Source organism: Pseudophryne corroboree, chromosome 8 (genome assembly GCF_028390025.1).
Source record: "Pseudophryne corroboree isolate aPseCor3 chromosome 8, aPseCor3.hap2, whole genome shotgun sequence".
Lineage (NCBI taxonomy): Eukaryota > Metazoa > Chordata > Amphibia > Anura > Myobatrachidae > Pseudophryne > Pseudophryne corroboree.
Window position 1 is genome coordinate 450,022,613 of NC_086451.1, and position 21,250 is coordinate 450,043,862.

At 47.7% G+C, this 21,250-nt stretch overlaps 1 protein-coding gene across 1 annotated transcript in view; it reads left to right on the forward strand.

Annotated features, from left to right (window-relative positions):
* Positions 1 to 9,245, forward strand: part of LOC134949572 (H-2 class II histocompatibility antigen, E-S beta chain-like) — a 195,317-nt gene extending 186,072 nt beyond the window's left edge. The window contains exon 6 of the mRNA XM_063938230.1: positions 7,327 to 9,245. Coding sequence (XP_063794300.1) covers positions 7,327 to 7,343 — 17 coding nt within the window. The 3' untranslated portion in view covers positions 7,344 to 9,245. The remainder of the gene's footprint in view (positions 1 to 7,326) is intronic.
* Positions 9,246 to 21,250: the final 12,005 nt, after the last annotated feature.

Below are 21,250 nucleotides of genomic sequence, written 5' to 3' on the forward strand. Positions count from 1 at the left end.
GTAATGGTAATAGGTGACTGTATATAATAACTGGGCAGAAGTAGAAAAGTAGATTCTATGTCATAAAAGTTTGTACATCCCTGTCTTACTCAACAAATACAGAAATGATGTCCAACCTGGCAATGTGCTCCTTTCCCATTATAAACCATTGTTCCTAAATATTTGGAACTTTGCAGTCTCTGTATGAAATCCTAGATGATTATAATCTGTCTCTCTCAGCCTTTCTGACTAGAAGATACTGGCTGGTAGGAAAATGTAACCTTTTCCAGCCTGTCCCTGCTGTTTAATAAGCTGATCATTTGGGGTTTATATAAAATGTTGATCAATATGATGGTAATGAGTATTGTATAATTTAATGGTCATTGTTGGTAATTTATATGCTGGTAATTAAGGTAGAGATTTGTCAGAGAGAGAGATAAAGTAACAACCAATCAGCTCCTGTCATTTTTCAAACACAGCCTGTAACATGGCAGTTAGGATCTGATTGGCTGATACTTTATCTCTCTCCACTTGTCTCTCTTTCCAAGCTGTGATAAATCTCTCTCTAAGTATCTATAACATGCTGGTCATTGTGGGCTGGTCATTGCTAAATGTAAATATAATAAATATAGCCACACCTCTAAAGATTTGCACATGTTTATTTAGAAAATCATAGAACTTTATGATTTTCAATATTGAGTTTTTGGGCCAACGTTGGGGTAGATTGGCTAAAGCCGGGCAATGTGGGTCACTTTGTATTTTTCATATTTACTCCTCATCTTTCTCATTCAGATTATATTTTTCATTTTGATTTTAATAACCCATATTTATGTGATCTTGTTTTACATTAACATTTGTTTTTATTGATCTGTTTAAAATTGCAGTGCGGAGAGTGACCAGGCTCTGTGCTATATCCAGTATTATTATTATTAAGTGCTTATTATTATTATTATATTTTTAGTTATAAATAGCTGACATTATGCAGCTCTGTACACTAAGATAATGAAACAAAGTAAATATGGCTCTGCCCAACTGAGCTTGCACTCTATGATGTGTGGGAAACGCTTGATACATAAGATACTGTAGCGGGCATATGTTTATACAATCTGGGCTTGATTCAGATTTGGAAGTAGTAAAGAAAAAACAGCAAGCAACTGTGCATCTGGGCAAAAACATGCTGCACTGCAGGTGGGGCAGATGTAACATGTGCAGAGAGAGTTAGGTTTGGGTAGAGGGTGTCCAAACTGAAATCTAAGTTGCAGAGTAATAATAAAACCATCTAACATGCGTGGGCTACATGCAAAATCAGCCAGTATTTACCCTGCATGTAAAATATGTAAATGTATTTACTCCCATTGCATGTAATACGGTTTGGTCCAGACACAAAGTTACAGTACTTCCAAATCAGAAACGGGCCCTCTGTACCCAACAGCATCATGTAAGGGATTCATGGGAATTTATGAACCCAAATCACTGCAGAGAACTTTAGAGAGAGGGTTATGGGGAACAAAGAGGACCAGTGCAGAATATTATTAAAAGGGCAAAAAGTTTGTTAAGTGTTCCCCATGTAAAAAGTAATCATCCCAGCATGCTGTCCCTTTCTCACAGTCACTACAGTATATTTCTCTGACGTCCTAGTGGATGCTGGGAACTCCGAAAAGACCATGGGGAATAGCGGGCTCCGAAGGAGGCTGGGCACTCTAAGAAAGATTTATGACTACCTGGTGTGCACTGGCTCCTCCCACTATGACCCTCCTCCAAGCCTCAGTTAGTTAGATTTTGTGCCCGGCCGAGGTTGGATGCACACTAGGGGCTCTCCTGAGCCTTTAGAAAGAAAGTATAGAATTAGGTTTTTTATTTTCAGTGAGACCTGCTGGCAACAGGCTCACTGCAGCGAGGGACTAAGGGGAGAAGAAGCGAACCTGCCTGCTTGCAGCCAGCTTGGGCTTCTTAGGCTACTGACACCATTAGCTCCAGAGGGATCGACCGCAGGCCCAGCCTTGGTGTTCGGTCCCGGAGCCGCGCCGCCGTCCCCCTTACAGAGCCAGAAGCAAGAAGAGGTCCGGAAAATCGGCGGCAGAAGACATCAGTCTTCACCAAGGTAGCGCACAGCACTGCAGCTGTGCGCCATTGCTCCTCATACACACTTCACACTCCGGTCACTGAGGGTGCAGGGCGCTGGGGGGGGGGCGCCCTGAGAAGCAATAAAAACACCTTGGCTGGCAAAAATACCACAATATATAGCCCCAGAGGCTATATATGTGGAAAATACCCCTGCCAGAATATAGGAAAAAGCGGGAGAATAGTCCGCGGAAAAGGGGCGGAGCTATCTCCCTCAGCACACTGGCGCCATTTTTCCCTCACAGCTCCGCTGGAAGGAAGCTCCCTGGCTCTTCCCTGCAGACTACACTACAGAAAAGGGTAAAAAAGAGAGGGGGGGCACTAAATTTAGGCGCAGTATACATTTTTATAGTAAAAGCAGCTATAGGGGACATAACTCAGTTAGTCCCTGCATTATATAGCGCTCTGGTGTGTGCTGGCATACTCTCACTCTGTCCCCCCAAAGGGCTTTTGTGGGTCCTGTCCTCTGTTAGAGCATTCCCTGTGTGTGTGCGGTGTGTCGGTACAGCTGTGTCGACATGTTTGATGAGGATAATGATGTGGAGGCGGAGCAGATGCCTTTAGAAGGGATGTCACCCCCTGCGGGGCAGACACCTGAGTGGATGAGCTTATGGAAAGAGATGAGTGCACGTATAGACTCCTTACATAAGAAATTTGACGACATGCCAAATGTGGGACAGCCGGGTTCTCAGCTCGTGCCTGTCCAGGTGTCTCAAAGGTCGTCAGGGGCTCTAAAACGCCCGCTACCTCAGTTTGCAGATGCAGATGTCGACACTGATACTGACACCAGTGTCGACGACGATGAGTCTAATCTAATGCCCACTAAGGCCATTCACTGCATGATTGAGGCAATGAAAGAGGTGTTACACATTTCTGATATACATCCAGGTACCACTAAAAAAAATCTAAAATGTTTGGGGAGAAAAAACTACCCGTAGTTTTTCCCCATCAGATGAATTAAATGAAGTGTGTGAAGAAGCGTGGGCTTTCCCTGATAAGAAATTGGTAATTCCTAAGAAGGTACTAATGGCGTTCCCTTTCCCGCCAGAGGATAGGTCACGTTGGGAAACACCTCCTAGGGTGGATAAAGCGCTCACACGTTTGTCTAAAAAGGTGGCACTACCGTCTCCGGATACGGCCGCCCTTAAGGAACCTGCTGATAGAAAGCAGGAGGCTATCCTGAAGTCTGTATATACACACTCAGGCATTATACTTAGACCAGCTATTGCGTCAGCATGGATGTGCAGTGCTGCCGCTGCGTGGTCAGATAAACTGTCAGAAAATATTGACACACTAGACAGAGACACGATTCTGCTAACCATAGACCATATCAAAGACTCAGTCTTATATATGAGAGATGCACAGAGGGAAATCTGCCGGCTGGCATCTAAAGTAAGTGCATTGTCCATTTCTGCTAGGAGAGGCTTATGGACTCACCAGTGGACAGGAGATGCAGATTCTAAAAGGCACATGGAAGTTTTGCCTTATAAGGGTGAGGAATTATTTGGGGATGGTCTCTCGGACCTAGTTTCCACAGCAACGTCTGGGAAGTCAGCATTTTTACCCCATGTCCCCTCACAGCCTAAGAAGGCGCCGTTTTATCAGGTTCAGTCCTTTCGGACCCAGAAAAACAAGCGTGGAAAAGGCGGGTCTTTTCTGTCCAGAGGCAGAGGTAGGGGAAAAAGGCTGCAACAAACAGCAGGTTCCCAGGAGCAAAAGTCCTCCCCCGCTTCGTCTTCCAAGTCCACCGCATGACGGTGGGGCTCCACAGGCGGAGCCAGGTACGGTGGGGGGCCGCCTCAAGAATTTCAGCGATCAGTGGGCTCGCTCACAGGTGGATCCCTGGATCCTTCAAATAGTATCTCAGGGATACAAACTGGAATTCGAGGCGTCTCCACCCCACCGGTTCCTAAAATCTGCCTTGCCGATTGCTCCCTCAGACAGGGAGGCGGTGCTAACGGCAATTCACAAGCTGTATTCCCAGCAGGTGATAATCAAGGTACCCCTACTTCAACAGGGCCGGGGTTACTATTCCACACTATTTGTGGTGCCGAAACCGGACGGTTCGGTGAGACCCATTGTAAATTTGAAATCCTTGAACACATACATAAAAAAATTCAAGTTCAAGATGGAATCGCTCAGGGCGGTTATTGCAAGCCTGGACGAGGGGGATTACATGGTATCCCTGGACATCAAGGATGCTTACTTGCATGTCCCCATCCTCACCAGGAGTACCTCAGATTTGTGGTACAGGATTGCCATTACCAATTCCAGACGCTGCCGTTTGGACTGTCCACGGCACCGAGGGTATTTACCAAGGTTATGGCGGAAATGATGATGCTCCTTCGAAAAAAAGGAGTTTTAATTATCCCGTACTTGGACGATCTCCTAATAAAGGCGAGGTCCAAGGAACAGTTGTTGGTGGGAGTAGCACTATCTCAGGAAGTGCTGCACCAGCACGGCTGGATTCTGAATATCCCAAAGTCACAGCTGGTTCCGACGACACGTCTACTGTTCCTGGGTATGATTCTGGATACAGTCCAGAAAAAAGTGTTTCTCCCGGAGGAGAAAGCCAGGGAGTTGTCATCTCTAGTCAGAGACCTCCTGAAACCAAAACAGGTATCGGTGCATCACTGCACGCGGGTCCTGGGAAAGATGGTAGCTTCTTACGAAGCAATTCCCTTCGGCAGGTTCCATGCCAGAATTTTTCAGTGGGACCTGTTGGACAAATGGTCCGGATCGCATCTTCAGATGCATTGCTTAATAACCCTGTCTCCAAGAACCAGGGTGTCTCTACTGTGGTGGCTGCAGAGTGCTCATCTTCTAGAGGGCCGCAGATTCGGCATACAGGACTAGGTCCTGGTGACCACGGATGCCAGCCTTCGAGGCTGGGGGGCAGTCACACGGGGAAGAAACTTCCAAGGACTATGGTCAAGTCAGGAGAGACTTCCTTACACATAAATATTCTGGAACTAAGGGCCATTTACAATGCTCCTACACCAGCCGGTGCTGATCCAGTCAGACAACATCACGGCAGTCGCCCATGTAAATCGACAGGGCGGCACAAGAAGCAGGATGGCAATGGCAGAAGCCACAAGAATTCTCCGATGGGCGGAAAATCATGTGCTAGCACTGTCAGCAGTGTTCATTCTGGGAGTGGACAACTGGGAAGCAGACTTCCTCAGCAGGCACGACCTCCACCCGGGAGAGTGGGGACTTCATCCAGAAGTCTTCCAAATGATTGTAGATCAGTGGGATCGGCCACAGGTGGACATGATGGCGTCCCGCCTAAACAAAAAAATAGAGAGTTATTGCGCCAGGTCAAGAGACCCTCAGGCGATAGCTGTGGACGCTCTAGTGACACCGTGGGTGTACCAGTCAGTTTATGTGTTCCCTCCTCTGCCTCTCATACCAAAGGTATTGAGAATAATAAGAAAGCGAGGAGTAAAAACAATTCTCGTGGTTCCGGATTGGCCAAGACGAGCGTGGTACCCGGAACTTCAAGAGATGATATCAGAGGACCCGTGGCCTCTGCCGCTCAGACAAGACCTGCTACAGCAGGGGCCCTGTCTGTTCCAAGACTTACCGCGGCTGCGTTTGACGGCATGGCGGTTGAACGCCGGATCCTGAAGGAAAAGGGCATTCCGGAGGAAGTCATTCCTACGCTTATTAAAGCCAGGAAAGATGTTACGGCAAATCATTATCACCGCATATGGCGGAAATATATTGCATGGTGTGAGGCCGAAAAGGCCCCAACAGAGGAATTTCAACTAGGTCGATTTCTGCATTTCCTGCAAGCAGGAGTGAATATGGGACTAAAACTAGGCTCCATTAAAGTACAGATCTCGGCTCTGTCGATTTTCTTTCAAAAAGAATTAGCTTCAGTACCTGAAGTTCAGACATTTGTAAAAGGAGTGCTGCATATTCAGCCCCCGTTTGTGCCTCCTGTGGCACCTTGGGATCTCAACGTGGTGTTGAGTTTCTTAAAATCACATTGGTTTGAGCCACTAAAAACCGTGGATCTGAAATATCTCACGTGGAAAGTGGTCATGTTATTGGCCTTGGCTTCGGCCAGGCAAGTATCAGAATTGGCGGCTTTATCATGTAAAAGCCCTTATCTGATTTTCCATATGGATAGGGCAGAATTGAGGACTCGTCCCCAGTTTCTCCCTAAGGTGGTGTCAGCGTTTCACCTGAACCAGCCTATTGTGGTGCCTGCGGCTACTAAGGACTTGGAGGACTCCAAGTTGCTAGACGTTGTCAGGGCCCTGAAAATATATGTTTCCAGGACGGCTGGAGTCAGAAAATCTGACTCGCTGTTTATTCTGTATGCACCCAACAAGCTGGGTGCTCCTGCTTCTAAGCAGACTATTGCTCGTTGGATTTGTAGTACAATTCAGCTTGCACATCCTGTGGCAGGCCTGCCACAGCCAAAATCTGTCAATGCCCATTCCACAAGGAAGGTGGGCTCATCTTGGGCGGCTGCCCGAGGGGTCTCGGCTTTACAACTTTGCCGAGCAGCTACTTGGTCAGGGGCAAACACGTTTGCAAAATTCTACAAATTTGATACCCTGGCTAAGGAGGACCTGGAGTTCTCTCATTCGGTGCTGCAGAGTCATCCGCACTCTCCCGCCCGTTTGGGAGCTCTGGTATAATCCCCATGGTCCTTTCGGAGTTCCCAGCATCCACTAGGACGTCAGAGAAAATAAGAATTTACTCACCGGTAATTCTATTTCTCGTAGTCCGTAGTGGATGCTGGGCGCCCATCCCAAGTGCGGATTGTCTGCAATGCTTGTAAATAGTTATGGTTACCTAAAGGGTTATTGTTGAGCCATCTGTTGAGAGGCTCAGTTGTTTTCATACTGTCAAACTGGATATAGTATCACGAGTTGTACGGTGTGATTGGTGTGGCTGGTATGAGTCTTACCCGGGATTCAAAATCCTTCCTTATTATGTCAGCTCGTCCGGGCACAGTGTCCTAACTGAGGCTTGGAGGAGGGTCATAGTGGGAGGAGCCAGTGCACACCAGGTAGTCATAAATCTTTCTTAGAGTGCCCAGCCTCCTTCGGAGCCCGCTATTCCCCATGGTCCTTTCGGAGTTTCCAGCATCCACTACGGACTACGAGAAATAGAATTACCGGTGAGTAAATTCTTATTTTATATCTATGTGTCTGATTGTCCCAGATGTTGTATTCACTGCTCTTCATTATCTCATTATTCCTATAGATTTCATACACACTTAGCCCGGAGAACGTCTGGCTTAAAAGAATTTACAACTTTGCTGATTGTTTTTTTATTTTCAACCACTTTGCAACTCCTGAAGCAGCCACATGTGGAGACAGCAGCGACCGAGTTACTGGAAGCCAAGCCTGCAATAAAGCTATTACAATAATAAAGCTATACAGAGAGCTATACATTGTGCATTGTAAATAAGTTGTGCCTTATTAAGTATAGGTAAAATATAAAGATATAATACCCTTGACCTTTATTACACACTTCAAAACTTACTGTTACCAGGGATCTTGTAGTTTCACCAAAGTGGGAATAGGGATTTACGTTGCAATTACCTGTCCTTTGGAGTAAAGGCCCCCATACATCAGCGATCAACTGGGGCAATTTGGTGTTTTGTAGAATAAATCTGCAATGTATGAGGATCACGGATTCCAAATAAAAAGTGATTGGGATTGTCAAATCAGGTTGTTCAACATCTTGGATTTCACAGATCTATTGGGGCTGTAGATTGCTAGTGTATGGTAACAATCAGCAGATCGTTTCTACTAAACTGATGAGTTTCAAGATTGTCAGATCTGTATTTGCTAAAAATGATCTGTAGATCACTGAAAACTATCTGTAATGTCTGGGAGCAGATTGGTGGGTTGGGGAATCTTTAAACCTAGGACAAAAATATGCAATTGTCTTTTTGCGATTGCTGGCCTAAGGAGGGGACAGCAATGAGTATTTCATTACAGCTTCAAATTGCCCACATACTCCGTTTCCTCCTCTGTTGTTCTGTGCATCCAATTGGACCAGCATATGCGCGGTGGAGCCCCTTTAGGGCATTCAAATTCACAGTGAAACTGAAAGCCTAAACAGGGATCCGCTGTACATGTGAACAGGTTCCTCCAGTGTGGACGGACACGTAGTACCAAGTTCCCCCAGAATTCTGTACTGGCTGCTCCAGTGGTTGTTACATCCTTGGTCAGGAGTTTTATCACATCTGGTCACATATTCTCCAATCACCCTATCCGCACACACATTAGCACTGGGTATGTAAATATTGTTTTATTCCCTCTATCGCTCGCCCTTCCAGTAGCGGCCACACTTATTACACCGCAGCCACTATCAAACGCTCTCACTGACCTGCAGTCTCTGTGACCTGGAGTACAGTCACATGAGGCTTCATATATCTTTGGAAATAATGGGGTCTCCACCAGAATGATCAATTATCAATGCATAGAGAGATACCACACTAGCCAACCAATCAGCTCCACTGTCATTATTTAAACGCACTCATGAGACTTAGACACTGATTAACTGGTTCTTTAGCTCTCTCCACTCTCTCTGTCTCCAAGCTTTAAACAACCCCCCCCCCCCCTCTCCCCCCCCCCCCCCATAGTGTTCCTCTATTCAAACAACATCTCAATAAACAAGTGTGCTTACTTATGCCTGGTAGACTTCCTGCAACCTTTACTAGATGCATGGCCTTATCTTATTGCCTATATCCAGGACTATCCTCCAGGTAGATACTGACCTATCATTAATCAAGTCCGTACTTCTATACCATGTCAGTTTGGGTGAGGATGGGACCATGATCATTTACCAACAGGTCATTTATCTGTCCCTGAGTAACTTGGACTGGCTTGCAAAGTCTGGGGATACAGCCACCAAATGATCATGGCTAATTCCTTATTGCTTTCGGTAAATGCTTATTATTACAAACATACAGCTTGTGCTGTCTCACCACTCACTTCCCCCAGGCTGAAAGCTGCCAGCCCTCCACCAGTCATTAAAATGTATCTGTTAGGGCTTTTTGACCTTTTTTCAGCTATAAATCTTTAGCAGCTTTTTAAACAAAATAGGTTTCAGTGTTTTCTGCAGAGTGATTCACAGTCCTGGCAGCCATGTTGTAGACTGGAATAATATTTCTCTATCGTCCTAAGTGGATGCTGGGGTTCCTGAAAGGACCATGGGGAATAGCGGCTCCGCAGGAGACAGGGCACAAAAGTAAAGCTTTTACAGGTCAGGTGGTGTGTACTGGCTCCTCCCCCTATGACCCTCCTCCAGACTCCAGTTAGATTTTTGTGCCCGGCCGAGAAGGGTGCAATTCTAGGTGGCTCTCATAAAGAGCTGCTTAGAGAGTTTAGCTTAGGTTTTTTATTTTACAGTGATTCCTGCTGGCAACAGGATCACTGCAACGAGGGACAGAGGGGAGAAGAAGTGAACTCACCTGCGTGCAGGATGGATTGGCTTCTTGGCTACTGGACATGAAGCTCCAGAGGGACGATCACAGGTACAGCCTGGATGGTCACCGGAGCCGCGCCGCCGGCCCCCTCACAGATGCTGAAGCAAGAAAAGGTCCAGAATCGGCGGCTGAAGACTCCTGCAGTCTTCTAAAGGTAGCGCACAGCACTGCAGCTGTGCGCCATTTTCCTCTCAGCACACTTCACACGGCAGTCACTGAGGGTGCAGGGCGCTGGGAGGGGGGCGCCCTGGGAGGCAAATGATTACCTATTTTGGCTAAAAATACCTCACATATAGCCTCCGGAGGCTATATGGAGATATTTAACCCCTGCCTAAATGTACTAAATAGCGGGAGACGAGCCCGCCGAAAAAGGGGCGGGGCCTATCTCCTCAGCACACGGCGCCATTTTCTGTCACAGCTCCGCTGGTCAGGAAGGCTCCCAGGTCTCTCCCCTGCACTGCACTACAGAAACAGGGTATAACAGAGAGGGGGGGCATAATAAATGGCAATATATTAATATAAAAGCAGCTATAAGGGAGCACTTAATCATAAGGCTATCCCTGTCATATATAGCGCTTTTTGGTGTGTGCTGGCAGACTCTCCCTCTGTCTCCCCAAAGGGCTAGTGGGTCCTGTCTTCGTATAGAGCATTCCCTGTGTGTCTGCTGTGTGTCGGTACGTGTGTGTCGACATGTATGAGGACGTTATTGGTGTGGAGGCGGAGCAATTGCCAAATATGAGGATGTCACCTCCTAGGGGGTCGACACCAGAAGGGATGCCTTATTTGTGGAATTACGGGATAGCATCAACTCGCTTAAGCAGTCGTTTGCCGACATGAGGCGGCCGGACACTCAATTAGTGCCTGTCCAGGCGCCTCAAACACCGTCAGGGGCTGTAAAACGCCTTTTGCCTCAGTCGGTCGACACAGACCCAGACACAGGCACTGATTCCGGTGGTGAAGGTGACGAATCAACCGTATTTTCCAGAAGGGCCACACGTTATATGATTTTGGCAATAAAGGAGATGTTACATTTAGCTGATACTACAGGTACCACTAAACAGGGTATTATGTGGGGTGTGAAAAAACTACCAGTAGTTTTTCCCGAATCAGAAGAATTAAATGACGTGTGTGATGAAGCGTGGGGTGCCCCCGATAAAAAAACTGCTAATTTCCAAGAAGTTATTGGCTTTATACCCTTTCCCGCCAGAGGTTAGGGAGCGCTGGGAAACACCTCCTAGGGTGGACAAAGCGCTAACACGCTTATCAAAACAAGTGGCGTTACCCTCTCCTGAGACGGCCGCACTTAAAGATCCATCAGATAGGAGGATGGAAAATATCCAAAAAGGTATATACACACATGCAGGTGTTATACTACGACCAGCTATTGCGACTGCCTGGATGTGCAGTGCTGGGGTAGTTTGGTCAGAGTCCCTGATCGAAAATATTGATACCCTGACAGGGACAATATTTTACTGTCGTTAGAACAAATAAAGGATGCATTTCTTTATATGCGTGATGCACAGAGAGATATCTGCACACTGGCATCACGGGTAAGTGCTATGTCCATTTCGGCCAGAAGAGCTTTATGGACACGACAGTGGACAGGCGATGCGTAGAGGGGTTATTTGGGGTCGGTCTATCGGATTGGGTGGCCACGGCTACGGCCGGGAAATCCACCTTTCTACCTCAAGTCACTTCCCAACAGAAAAAGGCACCGACTTTTCAACCGCAGCCTTTTCGTTCCTTCAAAAATAAGAGAGCAAAGGGCTAGTCATATCTGCCACGAGGCAGAGGACGAGGGAAGAGACAGCAACAGGCAGCTCCTTCCCAGGAACAGAAGCCCTCCCCGGCTTCTACAAAAGCCTCAGCATGACGCTGGGGCTTCGCAAGCGGACTCGGGGGCGGTAGGCGGTCGTCTCAAGAATTACAGCGCGCAGTGGGCTCACTCGCAGGTAGATCCCTGGATCCTGCAGATAATATCTCAGGGGTACGGGTTGGAATTAGAGACAGAGCCACCTCGCCGTTTCCTGAAGTCTGCTTTACCAACGTCCCCCTCCGAAAGGGAGACGGTTTTGGAAGCCATTCACAAGCTGTATTAGCAGCAGGTGATAGTCAAGGTACCTCTTCTACAACAAGGGAAGGGGTATTATTCCACTTTATTTGTGGTACCGAAGCCGGATGGTTCGGTAAGGCCTATTCTAAATCTGAAGTCCTTGAACCTGTACATAAAGAAGTTCAAGTTCAAGATGGAGTCACTCAGAGCAGTGATAGCGAACCTGGAAGAAGGGGACTTTATGGTATCCTTGGACATCAAGGATGCGTATCTCCACGTTCCAATTTACCCCTCACACCAGGGGTACCTCAGGTTCGTTGTACAAAACTGTCACTATCAGTTTCAGACGCTGCCGTTTGGTTTGTCCACGGCACCTCGGGTCTTTACAAAGGTAATGGCCGAGATAATATTTCTTCTTCGAAGAAAAGGCGTATTAATTATCCCATACTTGGACGATCTCCTAATAAGGGCAAGGTCCAGAGAACAGCTAGAGATGGGTTTAGCACTATCTCAAGAGGTGCTAAAGCAGCACGGATGGATTCTGAATATTCCAAAATCCCAATTAATGCCGACAACTCGTCTGCTGTTCCTGGGGATGATTCTGGACACAGTTCAGAAAAAGATTTTTCTTCCCGAGGAAAAAGCCAAGGAGTTATCTGACCTGGTCAGGAACCTCCTAAAACCAGGAAAGGTGTCTGTACATCAATGCACAAGAGTCCTGGGAAAAAATGGTAGCTTCTTACGAAGCAATCCCTTTCGGCAGATTCCATGCAAAGGGATCTGTTGGACAAATGGTCAGGGTCGCATCTTCAGATGCACCTGCGGATAACCCTGTCGCCGAGGACAAGGGTATCCCTTCTGTGGTGATTGTAGGAGGCTCATCTATTGGAGGGCCGCAGATTCGGCATACAGGATTGGATCCTGGTGACCACGGATGCCAGCCTGAGAGGCTGGGGAGCAGTCACACAGGGAAGAAATTTCCAGGGAGTGTGGTCGAGCCTGAAAAAGTCTCTTCACATAAGCATTCTGGAACTAAGAGCAATCTACAATGCTCTAAGCCAGGCGGAACCTCTGCTTCAAGGAAGACCGGTGTTGATCCAGTCGGACAACATCACGACAGTCGCCCATGTAAACAGACAGGGCGGCACAAGAAGCAGGAGGGCAATGGCAGAAGCTGCCAGGATCCTTCGCTGGGCGGAGAATCACGTGATAGCACTGTCAGCAGTATTCATCCGGGGCGTGGACAACTGGGAAGCAGACTTCCTCAGCAGACACGACCTTCACCCGGGAGAGTGGGGACTTCATCCAGAAGTTTTCCACATGCTATTAAACCGTTGGGTAAAACCAATGGTGGACATGATGGCGTCTCGCCTCAACAAAACACTGGACAGGTATTGCGCCAGGTCAAGAGATCCGCAGGCAATAGCTGTGGACGCGCTGGTAACACCTTGGGTGTACCAGTCGATATATGTGTTCCTCCTCTGCCTCTCATACCAAAGGTATTGAGGATTATACGGCAAAGAGGAGTAAGACTAGTGGCTCCGGATCGGCCAAGAAGGACTTGGTACCCGGAACTTCAAGAGATGGTCACGGACGATCCGTGGCCTCTACCTCTGAGAAGGGACCTGCTGCAGCAGGGTCCCTGTCTTTTTCAAGACTTACCGCGGCTGCGTTTGACGGCATGGCGTTTGAATGCCAGATCCTAAAAGGAAAAGGCATTCCAGAAGAAGTCATTCCTACCTTGATAAAGGCAAGGAAGGAAGTCACCGCGAAGCATTATCACCGTATTTGGCGAAAATATGTTGAGTGGTGCGACCAGCGGAATGCTCCGATGGAGGAATTTCAACTGGGTCGTTTCCTACATTTCCTGCAATCAGGTTTGTCTATGGGTCTCAAATTGGGATCTATTAAGGTTCAAATTTCGGCCCTATCAATATTCTTCCAAAAAGAATTGGCCTCAGTCCCTGAGGTCCAGATTTTTATCAAAGGAGTACTGCATATACAGCCTCCTGTGGTGCCTAAGGTGGCACCGTGGGATCTAAATGTAGTTTTAGATTTCCTCAAATCCAATTGGTTTGAACCACTAAAGAATGTGGATTTGAAATATCTCACATGGAAAGTGACTATGTTACTGGCCCTGGCTTCGGCCGGGAGAGTATCTGAACTGGCGGCTTTATCTTATAAAAGCCCTTATTTAATTTTCCATTCGACATAGGGCAGAGTTGCGGACGCGTCCGCATCTTCTCCCTAAGGTGGTATCAGCGTTTCACCTGAACCAGCCTATTGGAGTGCCTGCGGCTACAAACGACTTGAAGGACTCCAAGTTGTTGAACGTTGTCAGAGCCTTAAAAATATACATTTAAAGGACGGCTGGAGTCAGAAAATCTGACTCGCTGTTTATACTGTATGCACCCAACAAGTTGGGTGCACCTGCTTCTAAGCAGTCGATTGCTCGTTGGATTTGGAACAAAATTCAACTTGTACATTCTGTGGCAGGCCTGCTACAGCCTAAATCTGTTAAGGCCCATTCCACAAGGAAGGTGGGCTCATCTTGGGCGGCTGCCCGAGGGGTCTCGGCATTACAACTCTGCCGAGCAGCTACGTGGTCAGGGGAGAACACGTTTGTAAAATTTTACAAATTTGATACCCTGGCAAAGGAGGACCTGGAGTTCTCTCATTCGGTGCTGCAGAGTCATCCGCACTCTCCCGCCCGTTTGGGAGCTTTGGTATAATCCCCATGGTCCTTTCAGGAACCCCAGCATCCACTTAGGACGATAGAGAAAATAAGAATTTACTTACCGATAATTCTATTTCTCGGAGTCCGTAGTGGATGCTGGGCGCCCATCCCAAGTGCGGATTATCTGCAATACTTGTACATAGTTATTGTTAACTAATTCGGGTTATTGTTTAGGAAGCCATCTTTCAGAGGCTCCTCTGTTATCATACTGTTAACTGGGTTTAGATCACAAGTTGTACGGTGTGATTGGTGTGGCTGGTATGAGTCTTACCCGGGATTCAAAATCCTCCCTTATTGTGTACGCTCGTCCGGGCACAGTACCTAACTGGAGTCTGGAGGAGGGTCATAGGGGGAGGAGCCAGTACACACCACCTGACCTGTAAAAGCTTTACTTTTGTGCCCTGTCTCCTGCGGAGCCGCTATTCCCCATGGTCCTTTCAGGAACCCCAGCATCCACTACGGACTCCGAGAAATAGAATTATCGGTAAGTAAATTCTTATTTTACAAACTTCACAAGGATATAGCGAACTCAATGAGGCTAGAGGTATGCCAGGCCTCATTGATGTCAGTAAAGACTGATAGGCTGCATTTTCATGAATCTTGGTGCAATCCAAAAATCAATGGCTGCTTTTACTGCAATTTACCAACATACACTTTAAAATGTGTGTAATGCTTTGCTATTGAAATATGTTAGGAGGTCTCACTCATGCAGGCCATTATGGTGGTGATTCAGAGGTGGCCCAAGTTGCAGTAGTGGCTGCGTCTTTAGCTGCAACCGCTACCATGTCTTTATGCTGATGCTGCGGGCATTGGGCGTCCTATTGACCACCGGCTGTGGCGGGAATCCGCTGATGTGCGTTCAAAGACCCAATATCAGCACAACATTGGCCAAACCATCGGACATTGCACCTGCCCAAGGTGCCCTAACGGTCCTTGTTTCATAGATAACCATGGCTCAGCACAGAGGGTTAAATCAAGTTGACTGAGGTGGTAATTAATTCACCTGGTATCCGGATGATAGACAGTGTCTGGGTCGACAGTCCATAGGACGACATGCAGTAGGTCAACAGGTTCAAAAGGTCGACATGCAAATGGTCGACACATTTTTGAGGGTTTTACATGTTTTCTGAACATTTACTTGATTTACTATCCATGTGGACTACGACTGGGAATTGCCCAAAGTGTGGCGAGCGAACACGTTTGTACTGATGGCAGTCACATATGATGAAACATAGAAGATTTCACCCCAAAAACGGTGTCGACCATTTGTTTGTTGACCATTGTCATGTTGACCGTTTTGACCATTTTTTTATCTGTCGACCTTGAGAACTGTCGTCCTTTTCTCTGTCGACATTTTGTACCTGTCAATCTAATGCATGTCACCCAATTGGTGTTGACCTATTTTCTGTCTACCTACTGTTGATCTTCTATACCACACCCAAGTCACCTGTGGCCAAGCGTGGATATACTTAAAACCTGGACCATTAGGATGCCTTGAGGACCGCGTTTTGGCAACCTCTGACTTAGTCCATCCAGCTCATCCTCTGTAGCTATTCTATTCCCCTATTAATGTTCCACAAATTATCTACCCGCAGGTCGTTCTGTTTTCTGCTATATTAGACGGCTGCTCATAAGGATTTAATCCACGCAACAATCTTTGTAATGGCAATAACTTTGTGCTTCATTTAAAATCGGATTCTCTTTGATTCTACATAGAATACAGCTGAAAGTGATCGTTTAATAAATAAATAAATCTGCCTCTTATCTGTATGTTTAGAGCCTTTACATAATGTCTGTTCCTGATAAAAATAAATAAACCTGTTCTTTAAACTACTTTGTTATATGGGATTTTCTTTCATGTATTGTCTACAGTGCAGAGCTGAATAAAGCTGATCTTGATCTAAATAAATCTGACATAGAGAACCAGGGGCCCTTGGGATGTCAGGTTTATTGATGATTTATTTATTATTTGGCATGGGGATCTGAATTTGATTAATAATTTTTTTTCTCTGACGTCCTAGTGGATGCTGGGAACTCCGTAAGGACCATGGGGAATAGCGGCTCCGCAGGAGACTGGCAGGAGACTGGGCACAAAAGAAAAGCTTTAGGACTACCTGGTGTGCACTGGCTCCTCCCCCTATGACCCTCCTCCAAGCCTCAGTTAGATTTTTGTGCCCGACCGAGCTGGGTGCAATCTAGGGGGCTCTCCTGAGCTTCTTAGCAAAAGTTAGTTTTAGGTTTTTTATTTTCAGTGAGACCTGCTGGCAACAGGCTCACTGCATCGAGGGACTAAGGGGAGAAGAAGCGAACCTGCCTGCTTGCAGCCAGCTTGGGCTTCTTAGGCTACTGGACACCATTAGCTCCAGAGGGACCGAACACAGGCCCAGCCTCGGAGTCCGGTCCCAGAGCCGCGCAGCCGGCCCCCTTACAGAGCCAGAAGCAAGAAGAGGTCCGGAAAATCGGCGGCAGAAGACATCAGTCTTCACCAAGGTAGCGCACAGCACTGCAGCTGTGCGCCATTGCTCCTCATGCACACCACACACTCCGGTCACTGATGGGTGCAGGGCGCTGGGGGGGGGGGGGGGGGGGGGGGGGCCCTGAGCAGCAATAAAAACACCTTGGCTGGCAAAAATACATCACATATAGCCCCCAGGGCTATATGGATGTATATTAACCCCTGCCAGATTCCACAAAAAAGCGGGAGAAAAGTCAGCCTAGAAGGGGGCGGAGCCTATCTCCTCAGCACACTGGCGCCATTTTCCCTCACAGCTCCGCTGGAAGGACGTCTCCCTGACTCTCCCCTGCAGTCCTGCACTACAGAAAAGGGTAAAACAAGAGGGGGGGGGCACTAATTAGGCGCAGTAATAATATATACAGCAGCTATAAGGGGGAAAAACACTCTGTATAGTGTTATCCCAATATATATATAGCGCTCTGGTGTGTGCTGGCATACTCTCCCTCTGTCTCCCCAAAGGGCTAGTGGGGTCCTGTCCTCTATCAGAGCATTCCGTGTGTGTGTGCTGTGTGTCGGTACGATTGTGTCGACATGTATGAGGAGGAAAATGATGTGGAGGCGGAGCAATTGCCTGTAATGGAGATGTCACCCCCTAGGGAGTCGACACCTGAGTGGATGGGCTTATGGAAGGAATTACGTGATAGTGTCAGCTCTTTACAAAAGACGGTTGATGACATGAGACAGCCGGCTACTCAGCTTGTGCCTGTCCAGGCGTCTCAAAGACCATCAGGGGCTCTAAAACGCCCGTTACCTCAGATGGCAGATACAGACGCCGACACGGATACTGACTCCAGTGTCGACGATGAAGAGACGAATGTGACTTCCAGTAGGGCCACACGTTACATGATTGAGGCAATGAAAAATGTTTTACACATTTCTGATAGTACAAGTACCACTAAAAAGGGTATTATGTTTGGTGAGAAAAAACTACCTGTAGTTTTTCCTGCATCTGAGGAATTAAATGAAGTGTGTGATGAAGCGTGGGTTTCCCCCAATAAAAAACTGATAATTCCTAAAAGGTTATTGGCATCATACCCCTTCCCGTCAGAGGATAGGGCACGTTGGGAAACACCCCCTAGGGTGGATAAAGCGCTCACACGCTTGTCTAAACAGGTGGCACTACCGTCTCCTGATACGGCCGCCCTTAAGGAACCTGCTGACAGAAAGCAGGAGAATATCCTAAAATGTATATACACTCACACGGGTGTTATACTGCGACCAGCAATCGCCTCAGCCTGGATGTGCAGTGCTGGGGTGGCTTGGTCGGATTCCCTGACTGAAAATATTGATACCCTGGATAGGGACAGTATATTACTGACTATAGAGCATTTAAAAGATGCATTTTTATATATGCGTGATGCACAGAGGGATATTTGCCGACTGGCATCAAGAGTAAGTGCGCTGTCCATTTCTGCCAGAAGAGGGTTATGGACGCGGCAGTGGTCAGGTGATGCGGATTCCAAAAGGCATATGGAAGTATTGCCTTATAAAGGGGAGGAGTAATTTGGGGTAGGTCTATCAGACCTGGTGGCCACGGCAACTGCTGGGAAATCCACATTTTTACCCCAGGTAGCCTCTCAACATAAGACGCCGTATTATCAGGCGCAGTCCTTTCGGCCCCATAAGGGCAAGCGGGCAAAAGGCTCCTCATTTCTGCCCCGTGGCAGAGGGAGAGGAAAAAGGCTGCAGCAGACAGCCAGTTCCCAGGAACAGAAGCCCTCTCCCGCTTCTGCCAAGTCCTCAGCATGACGCTGGGGCTTTACAAGCGGACTCGGGCACGGTGGGGGCCCGTCTCAAGAATTTCAGCGCGCAGTGGGCTCACTCACAAGTAGACCCCTGGATCCTTCAGGTGGTATCTCAGGGGTACAAATTGGAATTCGAGACGTCTCCCCTTCGCCATTTCCTAAAGTCTGCTTTACCGACGTCTCCCTCCGACAGGGAGGCGGTATTGGAAGCCATTCACAAGCTGTATTCTCAGCAGGTGATAATCAAGGTACCCCTCCTGCAACAGGGAAAGGGGTATTATTCCACGCTGTTTGTGGTACCGAAGCCGGACGGCTCGGTGAGACCCATTTTAAATCTAAAATCCTTGAACACTTACATACAGAGGTTCAAATTCAAGATGGAGTCACTCAGAGCAGTAATCGCGAACCTGGAAGAAGGGGATTATATGGTGTCTCTGGACATCAAGGATGCTTACCTCCATGTCCCAATTTACCCTTCTCATCAAGGGTACCTCAGGTTTGTGGTACAGAACTGCCACTATCAGTTTCAGACGCTGCCGTTTGGATTGTCCACGGCACCCCGGGTCTTTACCAAAGTAATGGCCGAAATGATGCTACTCCTCCGAAGGAAAGGAGTTTTAATTATCCCTTACTTGGACGATCTCCTGATAAGGGCAAGATCCAGGGAACAGTTGGTAGTCGGGTTAGCACTATCGCAAGTAGTGCTGCGGCAGCACGGTTGGATTCTCAATATCCCAAAATCGCAGCTGATCCCGACAACACGTCTTCTATTCCTAGGGATGATCCTGGACACAGTCCAGAAAAAGGTGTTTCTCCCGGAGGAGAAAGCCGGGGAGTTATCCGAGCTAGTCAGAAACCTGCTAAAACCAGGCCAAGTCTCAGTGCATCAATGCACAAGGGTCCTGGGAAAAATGGTGGCTTCCTACGAAGCAATCCCATTCGGCAGATTCCACGCAAGAACATTCCAGTGGGACCTGCTGGACAAATGGTCCGGATCGCATCTTCAGATGCATCAGCGGATAACCCTGTCCCCAAGGACAAGGGTGTCTCTCCTGTGGTGGTTGCAGAGTGCTCATCTTCTAGAGGGCCACAGATTCGGCATTTAGGACTGGGTCCTGGTGACCACAGATGCCAGCCTGCGAGGCTGGGGAGCAGTCACACAGGGAAGAAATTTCCAGGGCTTGTGGTCAAGCCTGGAGACATCACTTCACATAAATATTCTGGAGTTAAGGGCCATTTACAATGCTCTAAGCCAAGCTAGACCTCTGCTTCAAGGTCAGCCGGTGCTGATCCAGTCGGACAACATCACGGCAGTCGCCCACGTAAACAGACAGGGCGGCACAAGAAGCAGGAGGGCAATGGCAGAAGCTGCAAGGATTCTTCGCTGGGCGGAAAATCATGTGATAGCACTGTCAGCAGTGTTCATTCCGGGAGTGGACAACTGGGAAGCAGACTTCCTCAGCAGGCACGACCTCCACCCGGGAGAGTGGGGACTTCACCCAGAAGTCTTCCACATGATTGTAAACCGTTGGGAAAAACCAAAGGTGGACATGATGGCGTCCCGCCTCAACAAAAAACTGAACAGGTATTGCGCCAGGTCAAGGGACCCTCAGGCAATAGCTGTGGACGCTCTGGTAACACCGTGGGTGTACCAGTCAGTGTATGTGTTCCCCCCTCTGCCTCTCATACCCAAGGTACTGAGAATTATAAGACGGAGAGGAGTAAGAACTATACTCGTGGCTCCGGATTGGCCAAGAAGGACTTGGTACCCGGAACTTCAAGAGATGCTCACAGAGGACCCATGGCCTCTACCTCTAAGAAGGGACCTGCTCCAGCAAGGACCCTGTCTGTTCCAAGACTTACTGCGGCTGCGTTTGACGGCATGGCGGTTGAACGCCGGATCCTGAAAGAAAAAGGCATTCCAGATGAAGTCATCCCTACCCTGATCAAAGCCAGGAAGGATGTAACCACAAAGCATTATCACCGCATTTGGCGGAAATATGTTGCGTGGTGCGAGGCTAGGAAGGCCCCAACGGAGGAATTTCAACTGGGTCGATTCCTGCATTTCCTGCAAACAGGAGTGTCTATGGGCCTCAAATTGGGATCCATTAAAGTTCAGATTTCGGCCCTGTCAATTTTCTTCCAGAAAGAACTGGCTTCAGTTCCTGAAGTTCAGACGTTTGTCAAGGGGGTGCTGCATATACAGCCTCCTTTTGTGCCTCCAGTGGCACCTTGGGATCTCAATGTAGTTTTGGGGTTCCTAAAATCACATTGGTTTGAACCGCTTAAATCTGTGGATTTAAAATATCTTACGTGGAAAGTGGTCATGCTGTTGGCCTTAACAGAAAAGTAGGTGTTTCCCAAGCGCTGTTCTATATATATGAAAGTCTTCCCATTGAACTTCAACCACAGGTATCCTTGGGAAGAGACAAAAAGCACAAAACGCACAAGCACGTCCTATGTGTATAGATTATTTTCAACTCTTTATGGTAAACTGAAGGAATCCACCACTGACCTTGAAACAAGGCCCTATGTTCACGTAAAGGTATCTTTCTGGAACTTCACTCTAAGCATATCCAAGTACATTCATATTCAGCTTTACTTGACTTATTGGTATATAGCTCACCTCCAAACAGCG